Genomic DNA, 19,891 nt, shown 5'->3' with positions numbered 1-19,891 from the left:
GGAAACTGAGGCAGGGAGCCAGCAGTGCTTGGCCAAGCCCTTTCCTTGCGCCCGTGGGTGCCACTGTCCCCCCTGCGGCAGGTGGGTGGGCGCACGGACGGGCGGGCAGGGGGAAGATCCCTGCAGAGGTACCTGTGCCGCTGGGGCCACCGCACTCCCAGCTCCAGGAGAGGCACAGTGTAAGGATGGCACCGAGCTGGCTCTGCAACAAGGTACCAGGGGGGTCTGGGGGGCTCTCTGTGGGGGCTCATGGCTCTTTGCAGTGAAGCAGGGTCCGAGCTGGTGCCGGATCCGTCCCCGGCTGGCTGGGCTCTGCGTGGTGCCGGTGGACGAGCGGCAGATGAGCTCTTGCTGGGGTCCCCACGTGCTGCCCGGGGGACCCCTGTCCTGGTACTTTGTCTCTGAGGGTGAGGGCTGCTGGCAGCAAACCCAGGTGGGCTCCTTGCAGCAGGGACCACCCCACCACCTCCCCCCTATGCCATGAGCCAGTGCAAACTCCTTGGGTCCCTGCCCCGTGCCAGCGGGTCCCGGGGGGCTGCAGGTCCTTGGAGGCTGCACACCCTTGCTGGTCATCCCCAGGTTTTGGGGCTGTGCTTGGTCTCCCAAAGGAGAATGACCCCATCCCAGCACCAGCATTTTGTTGCTCTCCTTGGTTCTGCCACACGTTTCCTGGCGCGGCCGGAGGTGTCAGACCCTGTGCTGCACCCAAGGGTGCCCTGCCCAGCCCGGGCGCTCCCTGCATGGCAGCAAACACCTCGCTGGCTGCCGGTGGCACAGTGTGACCGTGCAGCACGGTGGGGGGCATCTCCCCGTTCCCCTCTGCATACCTGGAGCTCTGTGGTCCAGCTCCACAGGGAAAGATGCTGTGCCCTGGCATGGGGCATCTCTCTGTTTTGGATGCCCGCGGGTTTGCGGCGTCGAGTGGTGCCAAACCCACTCCCCATCTCTTGCAGAGCATGTCCCTGTGGTGCCACAGGCTGGAGCTGTGGGGTCTGGTCACCGTGGGGCTCCTGGGCCTCTGCTACCTGCTCTGCTACAATGACCAGCTGTGGTCCAGCATGGCCCCTCAGCACAGCACCCCCCCTAGCCCCCAGGTGACCCCCAGCCTCCCCCCGCTCCGGGTTCTGCCCTCTCCTGCCCCATGCATGGCCAACACCTCAGTGCACAACATCTCCGGCTTCACCAAGCTGCCCGGCCATGTGCAGGACTTCATGCGGTACCAGCACTGCCGGTCCTTCCCAGTACTGCTCAGCATCCCCGGCAAGTGCGGGGGGCCCCAGGGGTCCTCCAGCATCTTCCTCCTCTTGGCCATTAAGTCCTCACCGGTGAACTACGAGCGGCGGGAGGTGATCCGTAAGACCTGGGGGCAGGAGAGGACCTTTGAAGGAGCCTTCATCCGCCGAGTCTTCCTGGTGGGGGTAGCCCCGCGTGCCCGGGATGCCAAGAAGCTCAACCAGCTGCTGCGGCTGGAGCAGCGGGAGCACAGGGACGTGCTGCAGTGGGACTTCAGGGACACCTTCTTCAACCTGACGCTGAAGCAGGTGCTTTTCCACACCTGGCTGGTGGAGCACTGCCCCGGTGTCCGCTTCATCTTCAATGGGGATGATGACGTCTTCGTCAACACTGACAACGTTGTTCGCTTCGCAATGGCCACCCAGGGTGCCCAGGAGCAACACCTCATGGTGGGGCAGCTCTTTGTTAACAACAGCCCCGTCCGGCTCCAGCGCAGCAAGTACTTTGTGCCCATGCAGCTCCTGGCTTCCAGGCGGTACCCACCCTACTGTGGCGGCAGTGGGATGCTCATGTCCGGCTTCACTGCCCGCGTCATCTCCCGGGAATCACAGGACATCAGGCTCTTCCCCATCGATGACGTCTACCTGGGCATGTGTTTGGAGAAGGCAGGGCTGCTGCCTGCTTCCCACGCTGGCATCCGGACCATGGGTGTGGGGGTGCAAGCCAACGAAGACTCCTTCGATCCCTGCTACTACCGGGAGCTGATGCTGGTGCACCGCTTCGTGCCCTATGAGGTGGCGGTGATGTGGCAGGCCATCCACGAGCCCCAGCTGCTCTGTGGCAGGAGGGTGAGCATCTTCTAGGGGGGCCGAGGAGGACCGACAGCTTGGGGGAAAATGCCGGTGCAACCCAAGGGCCGCGTGGGCTGTGGTTTTTCCCACATCCCTGGGAGCTGCTGCTCGGTGCCTCCATACTGTGAGGGAGGGTCCTTACAGTCCCTGGGGCCACCCCTCACATCCACCATGGTCTCACTGGGCATGCAGAACAGCATCTGTGGTAGCTCCCACCATGGGGACTGCTGAGTGCCACCATGTGCCCATCCTGGCCCATTTCTGCCTGGTTTTACCCCAAATCTGCCCTCCCACGGCCAGTGGAGCCCTGAGGCATTGGAGGGAAAATAAATGAACCCATGTTGTTAATGAGGACAGGGTGTCTGGAGCCTTCCTGGGTGACAGGGGTGGCTTGGGGGGGGGAGAGACCGTGGGCTCAGGGTGGGAGCAAGGGGAACCCCTGACCCCCCTGGGGTGGGCATTTACCCCCAGTGAGGGCCCTGCCCTGGGGGTGTGTGTGTGTGTGTGTCCCTTTGCAGAGTCCCCAAAATCCCTGGCTGTCCCCAGCCTGTGTGGCTGGTGATGACCTTCAGTGATGGTGGCCCTGGCCCCGGTGGGATGCTTGGCCCTGGGAGCAGACGGCGCCGGGCCCGGGGCCATGGGAGGGGGATTTAACAGCAAAGCCTGGCAGGATGGTGTCATGGTCACAGCTGCCACCTGCCCAAGCCTCGGGGTGCTGAGCCACGGGTACCATGCGGTGCTGTGCCATGGATGCCACCGTGGCAGAGCCAGTGCAATGGCTCTATGGGCACATGAGGACATCCGCACCCTCGGGCCAGGGCACCCACTGGAGCCACCCCCTGGGAAAGCCCACGGGGAGTGCAGAGCCTGGGATCCCTGCACTGGGATGTGCGGTGCGGCCCCCCCCGCCCCGTGTCCCCTCTCCCTGCATGTCCCCTCCCCCTGTGCATCCCCTCTTGCCTCACCCCAGCCGGCAAATTCACCAAACTTTACTAGAAAATGGCCAAATCCTGCCGTGGCGGGGGCAGCGACAGGCAGAAGGGGGGTCAAAGACAAGCAGCATCACATGGGGGTCCTGCCGGCTGCGGAGGAGGGGGAGACAGGGCAGCATTGCATGGCGGGGGTGCAAGGGGGGCTGTGTCCCCCCACACTGCATCCCCTCTCTGGCCCCGCAGCCCTTAAAGCACGTGGGAGCGTCGCTGCGGCCATGTGTCAGTCTGTCACCACCTGGTGCTGGGGGGTGGCTGGGGTCCCAGTTGGGGGGTGGCCGGGGGGGGCTACCCACGGGCTTTGCTCCGGCCATCCTTCAGCGCCTCAATCTTGGGGGCCAGGTCCCCAAAGGTGGGTCTGGCACCAGGGGTGAAGGCCCAGCAGCTCAGCATCAGCGTGTAGACCTGGGGACAAGGGATGGGGCCACCACAGGAGTGTGTTGGTGGCCCCCCAGCACCCCTACCGGACCCTGGGACCGCCGCCTCACCTCCACTGGGCAGCCGGCTGGCGCTGGGAGACGCTGGTTGTCCTTCAGGAGCTCCAGCAAGTGGCAGATGATCTGTGCCGTCTTCTCGGCGCCCATCATGCGGAGAAACTCCTACAGGGATGGCCATCAGCACCCAGCCACTGCGGCCACACCCAGGGGGCTCCTACCAAAGGTAGTGGGCCCAGGGTGGGGGCAGCGGGACCCCTGTCCCAGGGGGGTCTTACCTCCGAGGGGCTCTTGCTCTTGTTGCCATAGGTGAAGAGCTCATAGAGGAGGACCCCGAAGCTCCAGATATCGGATGCTCGGGAGAAGACGTTGTCTGTCAGGGACTCAGGCGCGTACCTGCCAGTGGGAGGATGCTGAGCACCGCATCCAGCCGCGCTGGCAGCCCCATGTCCCCCAGCCGGTGCCACCCTCACCAGAACACGGGGCTCTGGCCAGGCTCTCGCACTACGTAATAGTCCTTGTCCTGTGGCAGCAGCTTGGCCAGCCCGAAGTCCCCGATCTTGACGTGGGTCTCGCTCTCCACCAGGATGTTCCTGCTGGCCAGGTCCCGGTGCACGCAGCGCTGTGCCCCCAGGTACTCCATGCCCTGCGTGGGACACAGCCGCTTGCTGGGACCAGGACCCAGCAGCATCCCCGGGCGCTCATCCCAGCTGGGCTGTGATCCCCTGGATGAGCCGTGGCATTGCTCCGACCCGGCTGTGGGGGAGCAAGACCCCCTTTGCTGCCAGCCCCTGGGGTCCCACCTTGCAGATCTGCCAGGCGTAGAGGAGCAGGGTCCTGTGCTCCAGGCGGGGCTGGTTCTTCTGCAGGTAGTCCCGCAAGCAGCCGTTGGGCAGGTACTCCATCACCAGCCGCAGCCCTCGCCACCCTGCACACACATCCATCACCCGCCAGCCGGGATGCGGGCAGAGCCGGGGCTGGGTGCAGGCAGCATCGCTGCGGGGAACCCTGCCCACCCCCTGCCCCACGCTGTGCTCACCCCGGCTGTAGCACACCCCCCGGTACTGGACGATGAAGTCGTGCTGCAGGGAGTGCAGGATCTGGATCTCCCTCTCGAAATCCAGCAGCTCCTTGGCCGAATCCTGCTGCAGCTTCTTCACCGCCACGAGCTCGCCCGTGCTGTCACCCAGCGGGTCGTAGCGGCACAGCTCCACACTCCCAAAGTTGCCCTGGCCGGGGAGAGCCGGGTGGGAATGCTGGGGTGCCTTGGGGGGCCCCAGAGACCCCCACCATGTTCCCAGCACCTGGTGTGTCCCCCAGACCCCACGCACAGGGCACAAACTAAGCGAGCAGGGGATGTTTCATGCCCCAAATGCAGGGGGGTGTGTGTGCAAGAAACTTGTGCACTAAATCTTGGGGGATGGGGTCCCCTCTTCCCCCCACCCTCCTCACCTTGCCCAGCAACGAGATGTACTTGAGGTGCCGCTCCTCGAAGTGCGTGGGGTCCTGGCACATGGTGAGGGGCTCGTACCCCCAGAAGCTGTCCCGGGGTGTTACGGTCATGGGTGACACGTCTGAGAGCAGCTCATAATCTGGGGCAGGTGGGTGGTGAGGGCACCGCGGGGATCTGGAGCCCAGCCCCCCACCACCCCAGGGCTCACCGGAGGTGATGAGGCTGTTGAGGTCCCGGATGAGGGCGCGGAAGCAGGGCCGCCGGCAGGGCTGGTAGTCCATGCACTGGGCGATGAGTGTGGCCAGCTCCGTCCACTTTGGTGCAGGGAGCTGGAGGCAGCTCTGGTAGAAATCCAGCTTCTGCGAGGGTGGGAGAGGGTGCTCAGGCTGGCTGTGGGTGCCTGGCCCTGTGACCCCCCCCCCATGCAGACCCTGAACAGCCCACCCACTTCTCACCAGGCTGTGCAAACCCCTCACCGTGAGCATCCCCCAAAGGCTGTGGGACATGAGGCTGGGGGCTGGTTATAGCTGGTCCCTGCAGTGCCAGACCCTGCAGCCACCTCCACTGGACACTGGGTCTGGGGGGCTCCGGAGCCCTGTGAGACCGCAGCTCTAGGTGCTATGGGTGCCCTGGGTGCCCATGTCCCCCCAGCCATGCCCCTTCTCCAGTGTGACCTGGGCCACCACAGAAATCCTGGGCTGGGACAGGTGGCACGTTGTCTTCTCTGGGCAGTGGATAAGTAAGGAGAACCCATGTGCAGTGGGATGGGGCAGGAGAGTCGGGATGGGGCAGGAGGGTCAGGATGCTGAGGACTGTGATGCAGTGGGATGGGGCAGGAGGGTCAGGATGCAGTGGGATGGGGTGGGAGGAACAGGACTGTGATGCAGTGGGATGGGGCAGGAGGGTCAGGATGCTGAGGACTGGGATGCAGTGGGATGGGGCAGGAGGGTCAGGATGCAGTGGGATGGGGCAGGAGGGTCAGGACTGGGATGCAATGGGATGAGGCAGGAGGGTCAGAATGCAGCAGGATGGGGTGGGAGGAACAGGACTGTGATGCAGTGGGATGGGGCAGGAGGGTCAGGATGCAGTGGGATGGGGCAGGAGGGACAGGACTGGGATGCAGCAGGATGGGGCAGGAGGGTCAGGATGCAGCGGGATAGGGCAGAAGAGACAGGGCTAGGATGCAGTGGGATGAGGCAGGAGGGTCAGGACTGGGATGCAATGGGATGGGGCAGAAGAGTCAGGACTGGGATGCAGCGGGATGGGGCAGCCTCACCTTCTGGGGCTCCAGCAGGCTCACAGGCATGTTGCCACCACTGAAGATCTCCCAGAGGGTCGCCCCGAAGCTCCACTTGTCAGCCGGCAGCGCCAGGCTCTTGGGGTCACTAAGGCACTCGGGGGCCACCCAGGGGATGCGCTCCACCAGCACTGGGGGGAGGGGGGCGGCCCTGCTCAGCACCCACCGGGGAGGCCCTGCCACCCCCCAACGTGTCAGGTCAGCCCCGGCACTTACTGTCCTTGGCCAGGACGGTGATGCTGACTCCGGGGTCATTGAGCTTGATGAAGGGGGGGCTGCCGCTGGCCACATCCCCCTCCCGGGTCAGCAGCACCTTCTTGGCAGAGACATTGCCGTGCGTGATCTTCTTATCCTCCTGGGGAGGGGCGAGGGGCGAGGACCATCAATGTTGCCCCAGCCTGTGGGGCAGCCCCATGCACAGGGCTGAGCTGGTGCCAGCCGGGGTGAGTCAACAGGGATGTGTGGGAGCCGTGGGATGTGGATGTGGGGGGGCAGTGGGCCATGGGTGGGTGGGGGCTGTGGGACATGGATGCATGGGGGCCGTGGGACATGGATGGGTGGGGGACATGGGATGTGGATGCGTGGGGGCCACAGGATGTGGATGTGGGGGGGGCCGTAGGCCATGGGTGGGTGGGGGCTGTGGGACATGGATGCATGGGCGCTGTGGGATGTGGATGCGTGGGGGCCATGGGATGTGGATGCGTGGGGGCCACAGGACACGGATGCACAGGTGCTGAAGGATGCAGACAGGAGCCACAGGACACGGATGCATTGCAGCTGCAGGACATGGATGCATGGGATCCGGGGGATGCTGACATGCAGGAGCTGCAGGACACACGGACCACGGGACACCACCGCTTGGCACCGTGCCAGCAGCTGGCTCACCAGGTAGTTGAGGGCGTACGCCAGCTGCTTGGCCACCTGCAGCTTCCAGCTCGTTGTCACCTTGCCCTCGCCATGCTTCTTCTTCAGGTAGAGGTCCAGGGGCCCGTACCTGACGTACTCCTGCACCATGATGCCTGCGAGGGGGGTGGGTGGCACAGGTGGCTCTGGCACTCACCCTCCCAGCGGGGTGCGGCCGCGGCACCACGGCGCCTGGTGAAGGGGACAGGCACTCACTGTCCTTCCCGAGGCTGACACCGTGCAGCAGGACCAGGTGCTTGTGGGAGAGCTGGCTCATGATGCTGGCTGCCTCCAGGAAGGACTGGGAGCGAGGAGAGGCTGGCTCAGGGGGGGCTGCGGGGGGACACCATCCCCCACTGTCAGGCTGGGAGCTGCTGCCGCCTCACCTCAGAGCAGTTGTGGTGGCTACTGTCCATGACCTTGAGCACCACGTTGGTCTGGTAGTACCCGTCCTCCTCCTGGTCCCGCTTGATGCCCTTGTAGATCTGGGTGAAGGAGCCCTGGCCCAGGTTCTCGCCCTGCCACAGGAGGGGGACGCTGCTGGGGGGGTCCCTGGCCATGTGCCGCCGCCTACAAGTGTCCTGCCCCCCCCCCCCCCCCAGCCCCGTACCCGTGTGAGGCGCTGGGGGTCGATCTTGTGGAACATCATCTGGTTGAGGCTGTGGCGGGGGGCAGCGGGGGAGCCGGGGGGCTGGGGGCAGCCACTCCGCACGATCAGCAGGTTGGACTTCTCTGGGGGAGGGGAGGGGGGCAGCTGTGAGGGGTGGCCGGGGCAGGCTGTGCCCAGGCTGTGTCCTCACACGGCCCACGCCATGATGTCACAGCCGGCTCCATGATGTCACAAAGCTCATCCTCTGACATGCACAGCCCGCGCTATGGTACCATATAGGCAGCTCTGTGATGTCACATGGCCCACTCTGATGATGTACCCTGCCCTGTGACCTCACACAAGCTGCTCTGTGATGTCACACAGCCCACTCTATGATAGTCTGCTCTGTGACATCACACAGTTTGCTCTGTGGTGATGCAGCCTGCCCTGTGACCTCACACAAGCCATGCTGTGATGTCACACAGCCTGCTCTGTGATGTCACACAACCTGCTCTGCGATGTCACGCAGCCTGCTCTGTGACACAGCCTGCCCTGTGACCTCACACAAGCCGCCCTGTGACATCACACAAGCCACCCTGTGATGTCACACAGCCTGCTCCCTGATGTCACAGCACCGGGGCGTGCGCAGCCCTGCCCTGTCGTCCCCCCCCAGCGGCGCTGTCACCTTTGGGCAGGGGTGAGCAGCAGGCAGCCAGGCGCATGCGGGCACCCTCTGCCTGCAGCCCGCAGCGCCCATAGGTGCCCAGCAGCTCCCGCAGGCTGCAGAATGGCCGGGTCACCCCTGAGAGCCAGAAATTCCCGTCCTCGTCCCTGCGGATCAGGCAGCGCTTGTAGTCCTGGCCGGAGCGGGTCTGCAGGGCAAGAGCTGGGCTCAGCGATGCGGGGTCCCCCTGGGAGCCCCCCAAACCCCTCCTGCCCTGTGGATGCCTGCTGTGGCCCTGGATCTGTGTCCATCTCAATGGGCCATCGCTGGTGGCACCGTCCCAGCGAGCCAGCACCGAGTCTCAGCCCTGTGTTCCCCTCCCGGTGACACGCGCAGCACCCAGCACAGGAGCCCACGCGGTGCCAGCACCCAGTGCCAGTGCCAGTGCCACCTCACCTCAGCGCAGACGGTCAGCAGGTAGCTGTCGAAGTCCTGCGGGCTGCGGCGCAGCAGGTACAGCCCTGGCCGGCTCCCTGCCACCTTCAGCTTGTTCACCACAAACTCATAGCTGCGAACAGCAAGGCTGGGGCATCACCAGCGTGGGACCCCTCGGGGGGACCCTGGGGACCCCCACTGCTCACCCCTCCACCATGGTGTCCCCACAACTGGTAGGCACTGGGGTGGCCCCAGTGTCGCAATGGGGACTGGTGGCTCCTGCCCAAGTGAGTTCTTCCCTGGTCAACTGCAGGTTGGGGTTGGTGAGAGGGAGGGTCCTGGCACCCACCTGATGGGCCCGTGGCATTGGTTCTCCATGTCCTCCAGGAGCCGGGGGGGGGCCACCTCCTTGCAGAAGTAGTGGTGGGCATCTGCCGTCAGGCGGTAGTAGCCATCAATAAGAGCCACAAAGGAGCGGGCTTCCCGCAGCGTGGGGAACTCCACCTCCTGGGGTCAGGCAGGGGGGTCAGCCCTGTGCCAGCCGAAGCCCCCCACCACTCCAGGGCTCCCCCCCCACACCCCCGGCTCACCAGCACCCGGTTGTCCGTCTTGGTGAGGGTGACCACGCGGTTCTCCACGGGGCTGCCCTCCCGGCTCACCTGCTTGATGCTGATGTCAGCGATGTCGGGGAAGTCGCAGAAGTGCTGGCGACTCTGTGGGGGACACGACCGGGGGGGTTGGCCACCACCTCCCCCACCATGGGACCCCCCAGCAGAGCCACCCACCCTCACCTCAGAGCCACCACAGCTCCAGGAGATGCCATTCTCGCCGGCCACGTGGATGGTGATGGCCGTGGCAGAGCCAGGCAAGCGGACACAGAAACTTTCCTCTGCCCAGTGCCGCTGCAGCCGCTCCAGGTCCAGCAGGTACTTGAGCTTCAGGTAGCGCCTGTCCGTCTGGCAGCCGCTGATCTTCCGCAGGGATTTGTGGAAGCGGTGGCGGATGCGCTTGCGGGTGAGGAAGCTGTGCTGCTGGATCTGGCACCGCAGCGACTCAGGGATGCAGGACTTGTAGCTGCCGGCGATGGGGAAGCAAAGTAGGGTGGGTATCGGGCTGTCCCAGTGGGTGCTGGGCTATCCCCAGGGATGCTGGGCTGCCCCCATGGGTGCTGGGCTGCCCCCAGGGATGCTGGACTGTCCCAGTGGGTGCTGGGCTGCCCCAAGGGATGCTGGGCTGCCCCCAGTTATGCCAGGATGTTCCCAGGGATGCCGGGCTGTCCCAGTGGGTGCCGGGCTGTCCCCAGGGATGCCGGGCTGTCCCCCACCAAGCCCCCAGCTCACCTGATATGGCTGAAGACCTCGTCAGGGCTCTGCCGCTTCTCTTTGGCCATGCGCAGCATGTCCAGCACAGCCAAACTCAGGCACTCCTCCTGCCTGGGCAGGCTCAGCGCCACTTCCACGCGGCCCCCGATGAAATCGCTGCGGGACTAGGGAGGGTGCAGGGGCTGAGTTGGGGGGGGGTCCCCGTGCCAGCCCCCCACTCCCCGCACTGGGTGCATCTCCCGCCTGAGGATGCTACAACCAAGGCGCCTGATGTACCCCAAGACCTCCAGTTTGGGCACAAGGCTATGGCAGGTATCATTCACCCCCCCAGCTAACAGAAGCTTCCACAGTGGCTCCTGCTTGCCCCCCTATCATGCTGGACTGCCTATAGGGTGCTGAGGTGACTCCAGCCCCAGCCCTGTGCCCCCCTGAGTCACATCCTGCCCCAGGCTCTGGTTCCCTGCTGCTGCCCAGGGGCCAGTGGAGCCAGCTCCATCCCTGGGGCATGCACCACTCCAAGGGACACAGTGACCCCCTCCTCAGCAACCTGGGGTGCCCCATGCCTAGTGTGGGATGTCCATGAGCAGCTCTGGCTGAGTTGGGTAGGAGGACCCATAGCCAGGGACTGATGGGTGCTGGAGGAGGAGAAGGTTGGCATGGCCCAGGGCGGTGAAGGGCATGGCTGTGCTGAGGTTAACATGTACCAGACACCTGAGAAACCACACAGGACCCCACCTGCAGTCACAGTGTTGGGGACAGAGACGCCAGCCTGGCAGGGCTCACCTGGGCAAACAGGTAATCGATGACAGGGTAGTCCAGGACGGGGCTGGCCCGGTCGTTCAGCAGTTGGAAGCGGTGGGACTGTCCCAGCCCGCACCAGTTGGGGAAGAGGAACCTGATGGGGAGAACGGAGAGGGCTCAGCACCACATCCCCCTTAGCGCACAACCCCTACCAGCCATCAGAGACTCCCCAGGGAGCCACATCCCTGGGCTGTACCTGATCCTGTATACCACCACCTGGCTGCAGGAGTCATCCACGGTGAAGAGGTGGTTGGGGGGGAACCAGCAGCTGAGGTCCTCGGTGGCGAGGGCAAAGAGTGGGTGGCAGACGGGCAGCACGCCTGGGGACAGAGATGGGTGCTGGGGCCCCCCACCAAGGACAGGCACGGCCACTGCCCCCAGCCCACCGGCGCTGGGGGGTGATGCTCACCACAGGCTTTGGCAGCGCGGACACAGAGCTCCTCGGCCGTGTACTCGCCGAAGGTGAAGGTGAGGATGCCGGTGGTGGTGCCGGGGGGGCTGTGCAGGGGGGGTGCCCAGTGGTACAGGTACACCTGAAGGGTGCCAGTCTCGGTGGAGGAGAAGCTGCAGGAGCGCTCCCCGATCAGCGGGGTGTCCTCGCCCAGCGGGGCCATGGCAGGCACTGCAAGGACAGGGGGGGCTCAGTCGGCACCATGGTCCCCCCAGTAGCAGTACCGTGCCCCCCACCATGTGGGGCAGGATCTTGCCCCCCACATGCCCTTCCCCTTAGCACCCTTCCCCAGGTAAAACCCCGCAGCCAAGCCTGCAGCATCTCCAGGACTGTGGTCAGCCTGTCCTGGGAAGGATGAAGGGGAGACTGAGGCACACAGCTGTTTCTCCAGACACGTGGATAAACCCACCCTCCCCAGGCTGTCCCACAGCCTCTCCTCCTCGCCAGCTGGCCCAGGGCTGCGCGCCTATGCCCTGCATCGCTCCCAGGCATGGGCAGGGAGGACTCGGCTCCATCCTGGTGCCCGGCTAGGCTGGCCAGACCTCGCGAAGCCCCCTGTGCCAGTGTGGTACCTGCTGCCGTGCTGATGGCCTCGCTGGCACCCGTGTGCTCTGGCCCTGGGGAGCAGGTCCTGGGCACAGCTCTGCCACCGTGTCGGGGTTCCTGGGCTGCGTAGGCGGCTGCTCGGAGGCTGCGAGCGAAGGAGAGAGTCAAAAAGTCCCCTCGGTGACTTCCTTCCTGCCCGCAGCCTCCTCGGCGGGTGGCTTCCTGCCAAGGGAGGAGGTACAGGCTGGGGGGCAGAAAGGAGCCACCGCAGGGGGCAGGGACCAGCCGGGGTGGGGTGAAGGGGCAGGAAGCCCTGGGCACCCCACTTGGTGCTGAGCACCCTGACGAACCCAGGCACCTGGCTGGTCCTGCTTCCTCCTGGTGCTGTGGGTACCGCAGGGATGGGCGATGCTCTGCCAGGGCATCCCGGTCCCCATTCCGTCCCACCCCACCACGCATGGCGAGGGGCTGGATGCTGCCCACAGACCCCTGACCCCTGCATCACATTGCAGGGACCCTCCCTGCCCCACTCACAGCCCTGGTAGGATGAGCTCAGCCCCTTCGCCCCAGTCCTGCCCTGGCCAGCCCAGCCCTGGGGTGCCACCGGTGCCACCGTGCCCTTGGGATCGCCATGGGTCTGGGCATGTGCTGGGGGCTGGGGACATGCAGCATCGCACGCACCCACCAGCGGATGTGGCAGGGCTCGGTAGCCGCCACTCAGTGTTTTTTCCCTTTCTGCCACTCCAACCAGCCCAGCAAAGGGGCGCAGCCGGGGCAGAGGCTGGGAAGGGGGTACTGTTCCCCCCTCATCCCGAGGGACAGGCAGTGGGGACAAGGCCACCAGGGCTGGAGCCAGACCCTGGGCACCAGGAGCCCTCCTCTGGTGATGCCTCCGAAGGGACGGTACCCCTGTGCCCCCGCAGTGGCTCCGTCCCCATGTCAGGGCTCTTCCCTGGTCTTGACCCCAGGATTTGAAGGGAAATTCCCATGGGACAAACTTGTCCAGGGGCCAGATGAAACAACACAGCCTTTGTGCTGGGGAATGAGGAAGCCAGCCCAGCCCCACACCTACGTGCCACGTATGACAACGGCTGGAGCCATCCTCCCATCCCTGTGCTCACCGGAGCCACCAGCCAGCTCCCGTGCTCACCACACTGCCCGCCGGGGTGCTGGGTGCTATGCCACCACTTGGGGTGGCCTGGGGTTAGCGGGTGCCAGCATGTGCAGGAGGGAAGAGGTTATGGATGTGACCCTCGACGGCTCCATCCTCCCTGCTTAGGGTCCCTCCCAGATGCCCACACCCCGGGCTGAAGGAGCTGGAGGCACAGCCAGACCCTCACTGTGGTCTTGTCACCTCACTGCCACCTCAACGGCCACCAAGGACATCACAGCCACCTCCTCCCACCCATCGGGCTCCCCACATCCTCAGGGACCCCTGTACCAGCCCCCTGCTCTCCTCACCACCTCAGCCCCGGGTTTCTGCCGCTGCGGCAGCTGCCTGCAAACCCACTGCTTTTTTCTGGGTAAAGGTTTAGGGTTGGTTTGTTTTGTCCCCTTGGCTGGAGATAAATTTGGCTCCGCCGGCGGCTCTGCCCCTCCCAGTTTGTGCTGGTGGTGGCCGACGGGGGGGGGGGGGGGGGGGGGAGGATCGCTCCCGCACCCTGCTGTGAGCCTCAGGTGCCCGTCATCCCCGGAGCCACGGAGCCTCGGTGCCCGGTGCGCTCTGGAGCAGCTGGACCCGCCGCTGCCGCTCTCCTCTCGGTGCGGGCAAGGAACCAGGAGGTATTTCGGGCAATTCCCTTTGCAGCTCGGGCTCTGCCCTTGGCAGCCCAACACCCACCGGCTGCTCGGCACGGACCTTCCCCGGGATGGGGACAGGATGGGACAGGACGGGATGGGGCATCAGCCACTCTCACCGCTCCGTGCACCAACTGTTGCACGTTGAGTGTCGGTCAATAATTGCACGGAATTTTCTCCCCCTCCAGTTTGACCGCCCTCGGATGTACTGGTGCTGCCGTGCCCTGGCCTAGCTGTCCGTGCCACAACATCCCCGTGCTGCGGCCCCCTGCCGTGTCTCTGTCCCCCTGCAGGTGCCTGGCTGGGGGCTCCCCCTCTGCGGTCGCCACGCTGGCCCCGGCGGGGAGCCCGGAGGTGTGGGTGCCGGAGCGGCTCACCTTCAGCCTCTGGGACTACGGGGTCTTCGGGCTGATGCTGTTGATCTCCACCGGCATCGGGCTCTTCCACGGCCTTGCCAAAGGCGGTCAGAAAACCTCGGAGGATTTTTTCACGGGGGGACGACAGATGTCGGCGCTGCCCGTGGGGCTCTCACTCTCAGCCAGCTTCATGTCAGCCATCCAGGTGCTGGGGGTGCCGGCGGAGGCGTACCGGTACGGAGCCAAATTCCTCTGGATGTGTCTGGGGCAGCTGCTCAACACGCTGCTCACCGCCCAGCTCTTCCTCCCTGTCTTCTACCGCCTGGGGCTCACCAGCACCTATGAGGTGAGCACGGGGAGGGGGGACCCATCCTGCCCCGGTACAGCCCCTGGGGTGCCCCGATGCTGGGACAGCCCTGACGTGCTGCCTTGTCCTTGTCCCCAGTACCTAGAGCGGCGGTTCAGCAGAGGCGTCCGGCTGTGCGGGACCCTGCAGTACGTGGTGGCCACGGTGCGTGTCTGCGGTGCACGGGTGGGATGGGGACAGCGGGGACGTGGCACCCAGCAGGGGCTTGGATCTGGCCGTGCTGGTGCTGCCCTGAGCCCCTGGGAAGCATCCTCGTTCCCGTGCTCTTGTTTTCCATGCTCAAAGCAAATAGTGCTCGGTGGGAGCCTTGTTTTGAATGAAAACCCCAGTGTTTTCCCAGCGCTCTCGTGCTGGGCTTGGGCAGCACTGTCACACTAAACCCCCGTCCCCGTGGGCGCCACCGTCACCTGCCTGGCACCCGCGGTGCCAGGGAGATGGGGTGCTGATCCCTCCTCTTCCTACAGATGCTGTATACAGGGATCGTCATCTACGCCCCTGCCCTGATCCTCAACCAAGGTGCGGTGGGGAGGTGGGGGCTGCCCTACATCGTGTCCCTGACCCCACACTGGGGACATCTCAGCCCTGTCCCACCCCGGGCATCGTTTGCACCCTGGGGCCCTGCTCAGCACCTTCCCTTCTCCTTCAGTGACTGGTCTGGACATCTGGGCATCCCTGCTCTCCACCGGAGCCATCTGCACCTTCTACACCACCATAGTGAGTGAGAGAGGGGGGTCCCAGGGGTCCTCAGCACTCACTCATGGCTCCATCCGGCACAGGGCGGGATGAAGGCTGTCATCTGGACAGACGTCTTCCAGGTCTTTGTGATGCTCTCCGGCTTCATCGCCATCATCATCCGGGGGGTGCTGCTGGTGGGGGGTCCTGCCAGGGTGCTGGGCATCGCCACCAATGGCTCCAGGGTGAACTTTGGCGAGTGAGTCCCCGCACCCCTGTGTGTGCTGACCCCGCTAGCCCTGCCCCAGGGTGCCGGGGGTGGGTGCCAGCCCTGGCTCACCCCCTGCCATGGCGGTGTGCTGCTGTGCCCAGCTTCAATCCCGACCCGCGGAGCCGGTACACGGTGTGGACCTTCCTGCTGGGCGGCACGCTGGTCTGGCTCTCCATGTACGGTGTCAACCAGGCCCAGGTCCAGCGCTACGTCGCCTGCAGGACCGAGAGGGAGGCCAGGATGTGAGTCCTTGGTGCTGCAGGGATCCCCTGCGTCCTGCTCTGCCTGGGACAGTGATTGGGGGCGAGGGGCTGATCGGGGGGAGGTGGCTTGCACACCAGCCTGGCCCCCTTAGGGAGCCCAGTGCCTACAGCCCTGCACGGACCCTGCACCTTTGCACGGACCTTGCACCCCTGCATGGACCCTGCACTTTGCACAGACCCAGCACCCCTGCACAGACCCTGCACTCCTGCACTGCCCTTGCATGCTTGCATGGACCCTGCACCCCTGCATTGCCCCTGCATGCTCGTATGAACCTTGCACGCCTGCACAGACCCTATATCCTTGCACGGACCCCTGAACAGACCTGGCAGCCCTGCATGGATCCTGCAGCCCTGCACGGAGCTGGAACCTACCCAGCACCCTTGTACAGACCCTGCACCTCTGCATAACCCCTGCACTGCCCCTGCATGCTTGCACACCTTGCATCCCTGCACAGACCTTTGCACAGACCCTGTATCCTTGCACAGACCCTGCACCTGCACAGACCCTGTATCCTTGCATGGACCCCTGCACGCACCCCTGCATGGACGCTGTATCCTTCCACAGACCCTGTATCCTTGTACGGACCTTGCACCCCTGCACGGACCCTGCACCCTGCAGGGCCCCTGCCTCCCTGCTCAGCCGGGCGTGCTCCCGCTGCACTCGCAGGGCACTGCTGGTGAATCAAGTGGGGCTCTTCAGCATCGTCTCCAGTGCGGTGGCCTGTGGCCTGGTGATGTTTGCGCTGTACAAGGACTGCGACCCCCTCCTGGCTGGCTACATCTCAGCCCCCGACCAGGTACCGGTCCCCCGCCAGGTCTGCCCTCTTCAGCACCAAACTGAAGGCAGCAAGGTGGAGGGGTGAGAAGGGACCCCTAGGCCCCTGGCACAGCCCCGCTGCAGGGGCTGGGGTCCCCTGGGGTCCTGCCTCGCCCTGCAGCCGCCTCACCCTGCAGTACATGCCCTACCTGGTCCTTGACATCTTCGAGACGTCCCCGGGGGTGCCGGGTCTGTTCCTGGCCTGCGCCTACAGCGGGACCCTCAGGTGAGGACAGGGCACCCCTCGCCCCAAGGGGTCCCCACACCTCCCCGTGGAAGGGGGCTCCGGGCTCCCCCCCGCAGGCTGCCGGCATGGGGGCTGAGCGCTGCCGCCTGCCTGCGCCCCAGCACGGCCTCCACCAGCATCAATGCCATGGCAGCCGTCACCGTAGAGGACCTCATCAAGCCCCGGCTGCCCACGCAGTCACCGCAGAGGCTGACCCTCATCTCCAAGGGGCTGTGTGAGTGGGCATGGCAGTCAGGCCGTGCTGTGCTGTGCCATGCTATGCCATGCAACGCTGTGCTGTGCTGTGCCATGCTGTGCCATGCTACCCCAACCTATCACATGCCATCCCATGCTATGCCACACATGCTCCTCCCATCTTGTGTTGCATGGCACTGTTTTGTGCCATGCTGCGCCATGCCATGTCGTGCTGCACTGAGCTGTGCTGTGCCATGGTGCACAGCATGGTGCCATGCCGTGCCGTGCCATGCCACGCCATGCTGCCCTGCACTGTGCCATGCTGTGCCATGCCATGCCGGGCCATGCGGGGCCATGCTGTGCTATGCCATGCCATGCCATGCCATGCCGTGCAGTGCTGTGCTGCACTGTGCCATACCATGCTGTGCCATGCCATGCCATGCTGTGCTGTGCTGTGCCACACCATGCCGTGCCATGCCGTGCTGTACTGAGCCTTTCCTGTCTCCCCCGCAGCACTCATCTACGGCACCTCGTGCATCACAGTGGCTGCTCTGGCCTCGCTGCTGGGTGGCGGTGTGCTGCAGGTGAGCCCCCCGCGCAGGGCCGCATCCGGCACAGGGCCGTGGTCACCCCGCAGACCCCTGCCCTTGCCCACCATGCCCGGCCAAGCAGGATCCGCCATGCACCACTGGGTGCCAGAGAGCCCTGGAGCCAGCTGGGCTGCCGCGGCAGGGGGGTCAGGGGCAAAGCCAAGCTCCATCCTTGTGCTCCTTGACCCCCCCAAGCCCCCCAGCCCCGCGCTGGGTGGCAAGGCAGAGCTCTCCGTCCCCCTTGCAGGGCTCCTTCACCGTCATGGGGGTGATCAGCGGCCCGCTGCTGGGCGCCTTCGTCCTGGGCATGTTCCTGCCCATGTGCAGCACAGCCGTGAGTCTGCAGCGGGGGGACTGGGGGAGCTCTGGGGGTCTTGCCGCAGCCCCTGCCCTGGCCGTGAGTCTGCAGCAGGGGGACTGGGGAGGGACTCTGGGGGTCCCGCCGCAGCACCCTGCCCCGGCCACGAGTCTGCAGCGGGAGGACTGGGACTGGGGGGCTCCAGGGGTCCCACCACAGCCCGTTGAGGGGGGGGGGTGGCTCTGGGGGTCCCGCTGCAGCCCACTGGGGTGTGGGGGTGGTTCCAGGGGTCCCGCTGCAGCCCCCTGCCCCGGCTGTGCCGCAGGACCCTCTCCTGTGCCCAGGGCGTGCTGGGGGGGCTGGGCGCTGGCTTCGCCTTCTCTTTCTGGGTGGCGGTGGGGGGCACCCTGTACCCCCCCAGCGCCGCCACCATGGGGGTGCTGCCCTCCTCTGTGGCCCACTGCCCACTCCGCAACCACACTGCTGCTGGGAACCGCACCGGCCTGCTGGGACCCCCGCCCACCCCCGCCAAACCCCCGGCACTGCCACGGTGAGGAGCATCGCCCGGAGGGGGGACCATTGTTTGGGGACGGGGGGGCAGGGCAGCAGGGGGGAGGCCTGGGGCGGGGGGGCTTCTGCGATGTCACAGCACTCGCTTTGTGCACTGTGACGTCAAAAAGCACTTTTCTTGTTCCTTGTGATGTCACAGTGCTTCCCCTGTTCGCTGTGACGCCACACCGCTCACTGACATCACACTTCTGTCTTTCTTCCGTGTGATGTCATGTTGCTTACCCTGTTCACCGTGATGTCACACCGCTTTCCCTGTTCACTGTGACATCACTCTGCTTTCCCTGTTTGCTGTGATGTCACACTGTTTTCTTTGTTCCTTGTGACATCACACCGCTTCCCCTGTTCACTGTGACGTCACACTGTTCTACCTGTTTGCTGTGATGTCACAGTGCTTTCCCTGTTTGCTGTGATGTCACACCACTTTCCCTGTTTGCTGTGACGTCACACCACTTTCCCTGCCGGCTGTGACGTCACACAGCTGTCCCTGCGGGCCCTGACCCCTCTCCCCACAGGCCAGCCATTGTGGGTGACTTCTACGCCATCTCATACTTGTACTACGGGGCGCTGGGGACCCTCACCACGGTGGTGGCGGGGGTCCTGCTCAGCTCCTTGCCAGGTGAGGCTGGGGGCGGGTGGGGACATGGCCCTGCACTGGGGTCCCCCCCCGGCCCGCCCCCCCCCCATGGCTCCCCCTTTCCCGCAGGGCTGACCAAGCAGCGGCAGCTGCCCCCAGGTGTGCTGTGGTGGGACATCACAAAGCAGATGTCCTCAGTGTCCCCCATGGGGGCCAGGACCCCTGGGGAGGAACCCCCGGGCAAGGCCGAAGCCCCCCTGATGCTGTTGGAGAGGCGGGACGGGGAGGGCGGCCCCTCCCGGCCCCCCCCCGAGTCCAGCACCACCACTGACCGGCTGCTGCAGGAGACCCACGTGTAGGGGGTGGGGGGTGGCCAGCCGCGATGGGACAGCGGGACAGGGGTCCCCAATAAAGGAGCTGTCACCCGGAGAAGCCTGTCCTTGGGGGGCTAGGGGGGGCCAGGGGACATGGGTGCCCATCCCTCCGGGGGTGCAGCTGGGCTGGTATGCAGGGGACAGACTGCAGGGGGACATGGGGACAGGGAAATGGGGGGACAGGGGGACATGGGGACAGGGGAATGGGGGGACATGGGGACAGGGACACACGAGGACAGGGGAACAGGGGGGATGGGGGGACATGGGGACAGGGGTGGGGGATAGGGGAGTGGGGGATGGGGGGACAGGGGGATATGGGGACAGAGGGATAGGGGGAAATGGGGACAGGAGGACCAGGGGCCAGGGGCAGGACAGGGGGAGTGGGGGACATGGGGACAGGGGGATGGGTGGATGGGCGGGACATGGGGAATGGGGAGCGGGGTCTTGCCGTGCCTATGGGGCGGGGTCTGCCCCGCTAAGCCCCTCCCACCCCTGTGACAATGCCCCCCGCCCCGCTAAGCACCACCCACCCAGCTAACAAAGAGCCTCGCCC

The 19,891-nt window shown here is 65.5% G+C and overlaps 3 protein-coding genes across 4 annotated transcripts; 2 read left to right on the top strand and 1 right to left on the bottom strand.

The window, feature by feature from the left end:
• The first annotated feature begins 15 nt into the window (after positions 1 to 15).
• On the top strand, positions 16 to 2,438 carry B3GNT3 (UDP-GlcNAc:betaGal beta-1,3-N-acetylglucosaminyltransferase 3). Its single transcript, XM_056337383.1, has one exon. It carries the CDS (start codon positions 861 to 863, stop codon positions 2,094 to 2,096), a length of 1,236 nt encoding a protein of 411 aa, XP_056193358.1. The 5' UTR covers positions 16 to 860; the 3' UTR covers positions 2,097 to 2,438.
• A 619-nt stretch (positions 2,439 to 3,057) lies between these two features.
• JAK3 (Janus kinase 3) lies at positions 3,058 to 12,147 on the bottom strand. 2 transcript variants are annotated; one of them, XM_056337286.1, is made up of 24 exons: positions 11,995 to 12,147; positions 11,381 to 11,593; positions 11,168 to 11,291; positions 10,954 to 11,065; positions 10,189 to 10,334; positions 9,640 to 9,922; positions 9,439 to 9,561; positions 9,198 to 9,355; positions 8,870 to 8,981; positions 8,435 to 8,621; positions 7,771 to 7,892; positions 7,547 to 7,678; positions 7,377 to 7,461; positions 7,143 to 7,276; positions 6,474 to 6,612; positions 6,237 to 6,388; positions 5,169 to 5,319; positions 4,960 to 5,099; positions 4,547 to 4,736; positions 4,311 to 4,435; positions 3,981 to 4,153; positions 3,786 to 3,903; positions 3,562 to 3,672; positions 3,058 to 3,478 (listed from the first exon to the last, which is right to left on the bottom strand). In XM_056337286.1, exons 2-24 carry the CDS (start codon positions 11,583 to 11,585, stop codon positions 3,362 to 3,364), a joined length of 3,339 nt encoding a protein of 1,112 aa, XP_056193261.1. In that variant the 5' UTR covers positions 11,586 to 11,593; positions 11,995 to 12,147; the 3' UTR covers positions 3,058 to 3,361. The 2 variants fall into 2 exon arrangements, with proteins under 2 accessions (XP_056193261.1, XP_056193262.1); XM_056337287.1 differs by having other exon boundaries at positions 9,508 to 9,561.
• Positions 12,148 to 13,010: 863 nt separating this feature from the next.
• On the top strand, positions 13,011 to 19,372 carry SLC5A5 (solute carrier family 5 member 5). Its single transcript, XM_056335079.1, has 16 exons — positions 13,011 to 13,047; positions 13,615 to 13,750; positions 13,954 to 14,467; positions 14,567 to 14,632; positions 14,953 to 15,004; positions 15,135 to 15,202; positions 15,265 to 15,419; positions 15,533 to 15,673; positions 16,362 to 16,491; positions 16,649 to 16,737; positions 16,860 to 16,972; positions 17,446 to 17,516; positions 17,770 to 17,856; positions 18,165 to 18,370; positions 18,903 to 19,006; positions 19,094 to 19,372. The coding sequence occupies exons 1-16, from the start codon at positions 13,011 to 13,013 to the stop codon at positions 19,321 to 19,323; spliced, it is 2,199 nt and encodes a 732-aa protein (XP_056191054.1). The 3' UTR covers positions 19,324 to 19,372.
• Positions 19,373 to 19,891: the final 519 nt, after the last annotated feature.

The sequence above is a fragment of the Falco biarmicus genome, chromosome 4 (genome assembly GCF_023638135.1).
Source record: "Falco biarmicus isolate bFalBia1 chromosome 4, bFalBia1.pri, whole genome shotgun sequence".
NCBI classification, from domain to species: Eukaryota; Metazoa; Chordata; class Aves; order Falconiformes; family Falconidae; genus Falco; species Falco biarmicus.
Note: the sequence above shows the minus strand (reverse complement) of the source record. Positions and strands in the feature narration are given on the sequence as shown.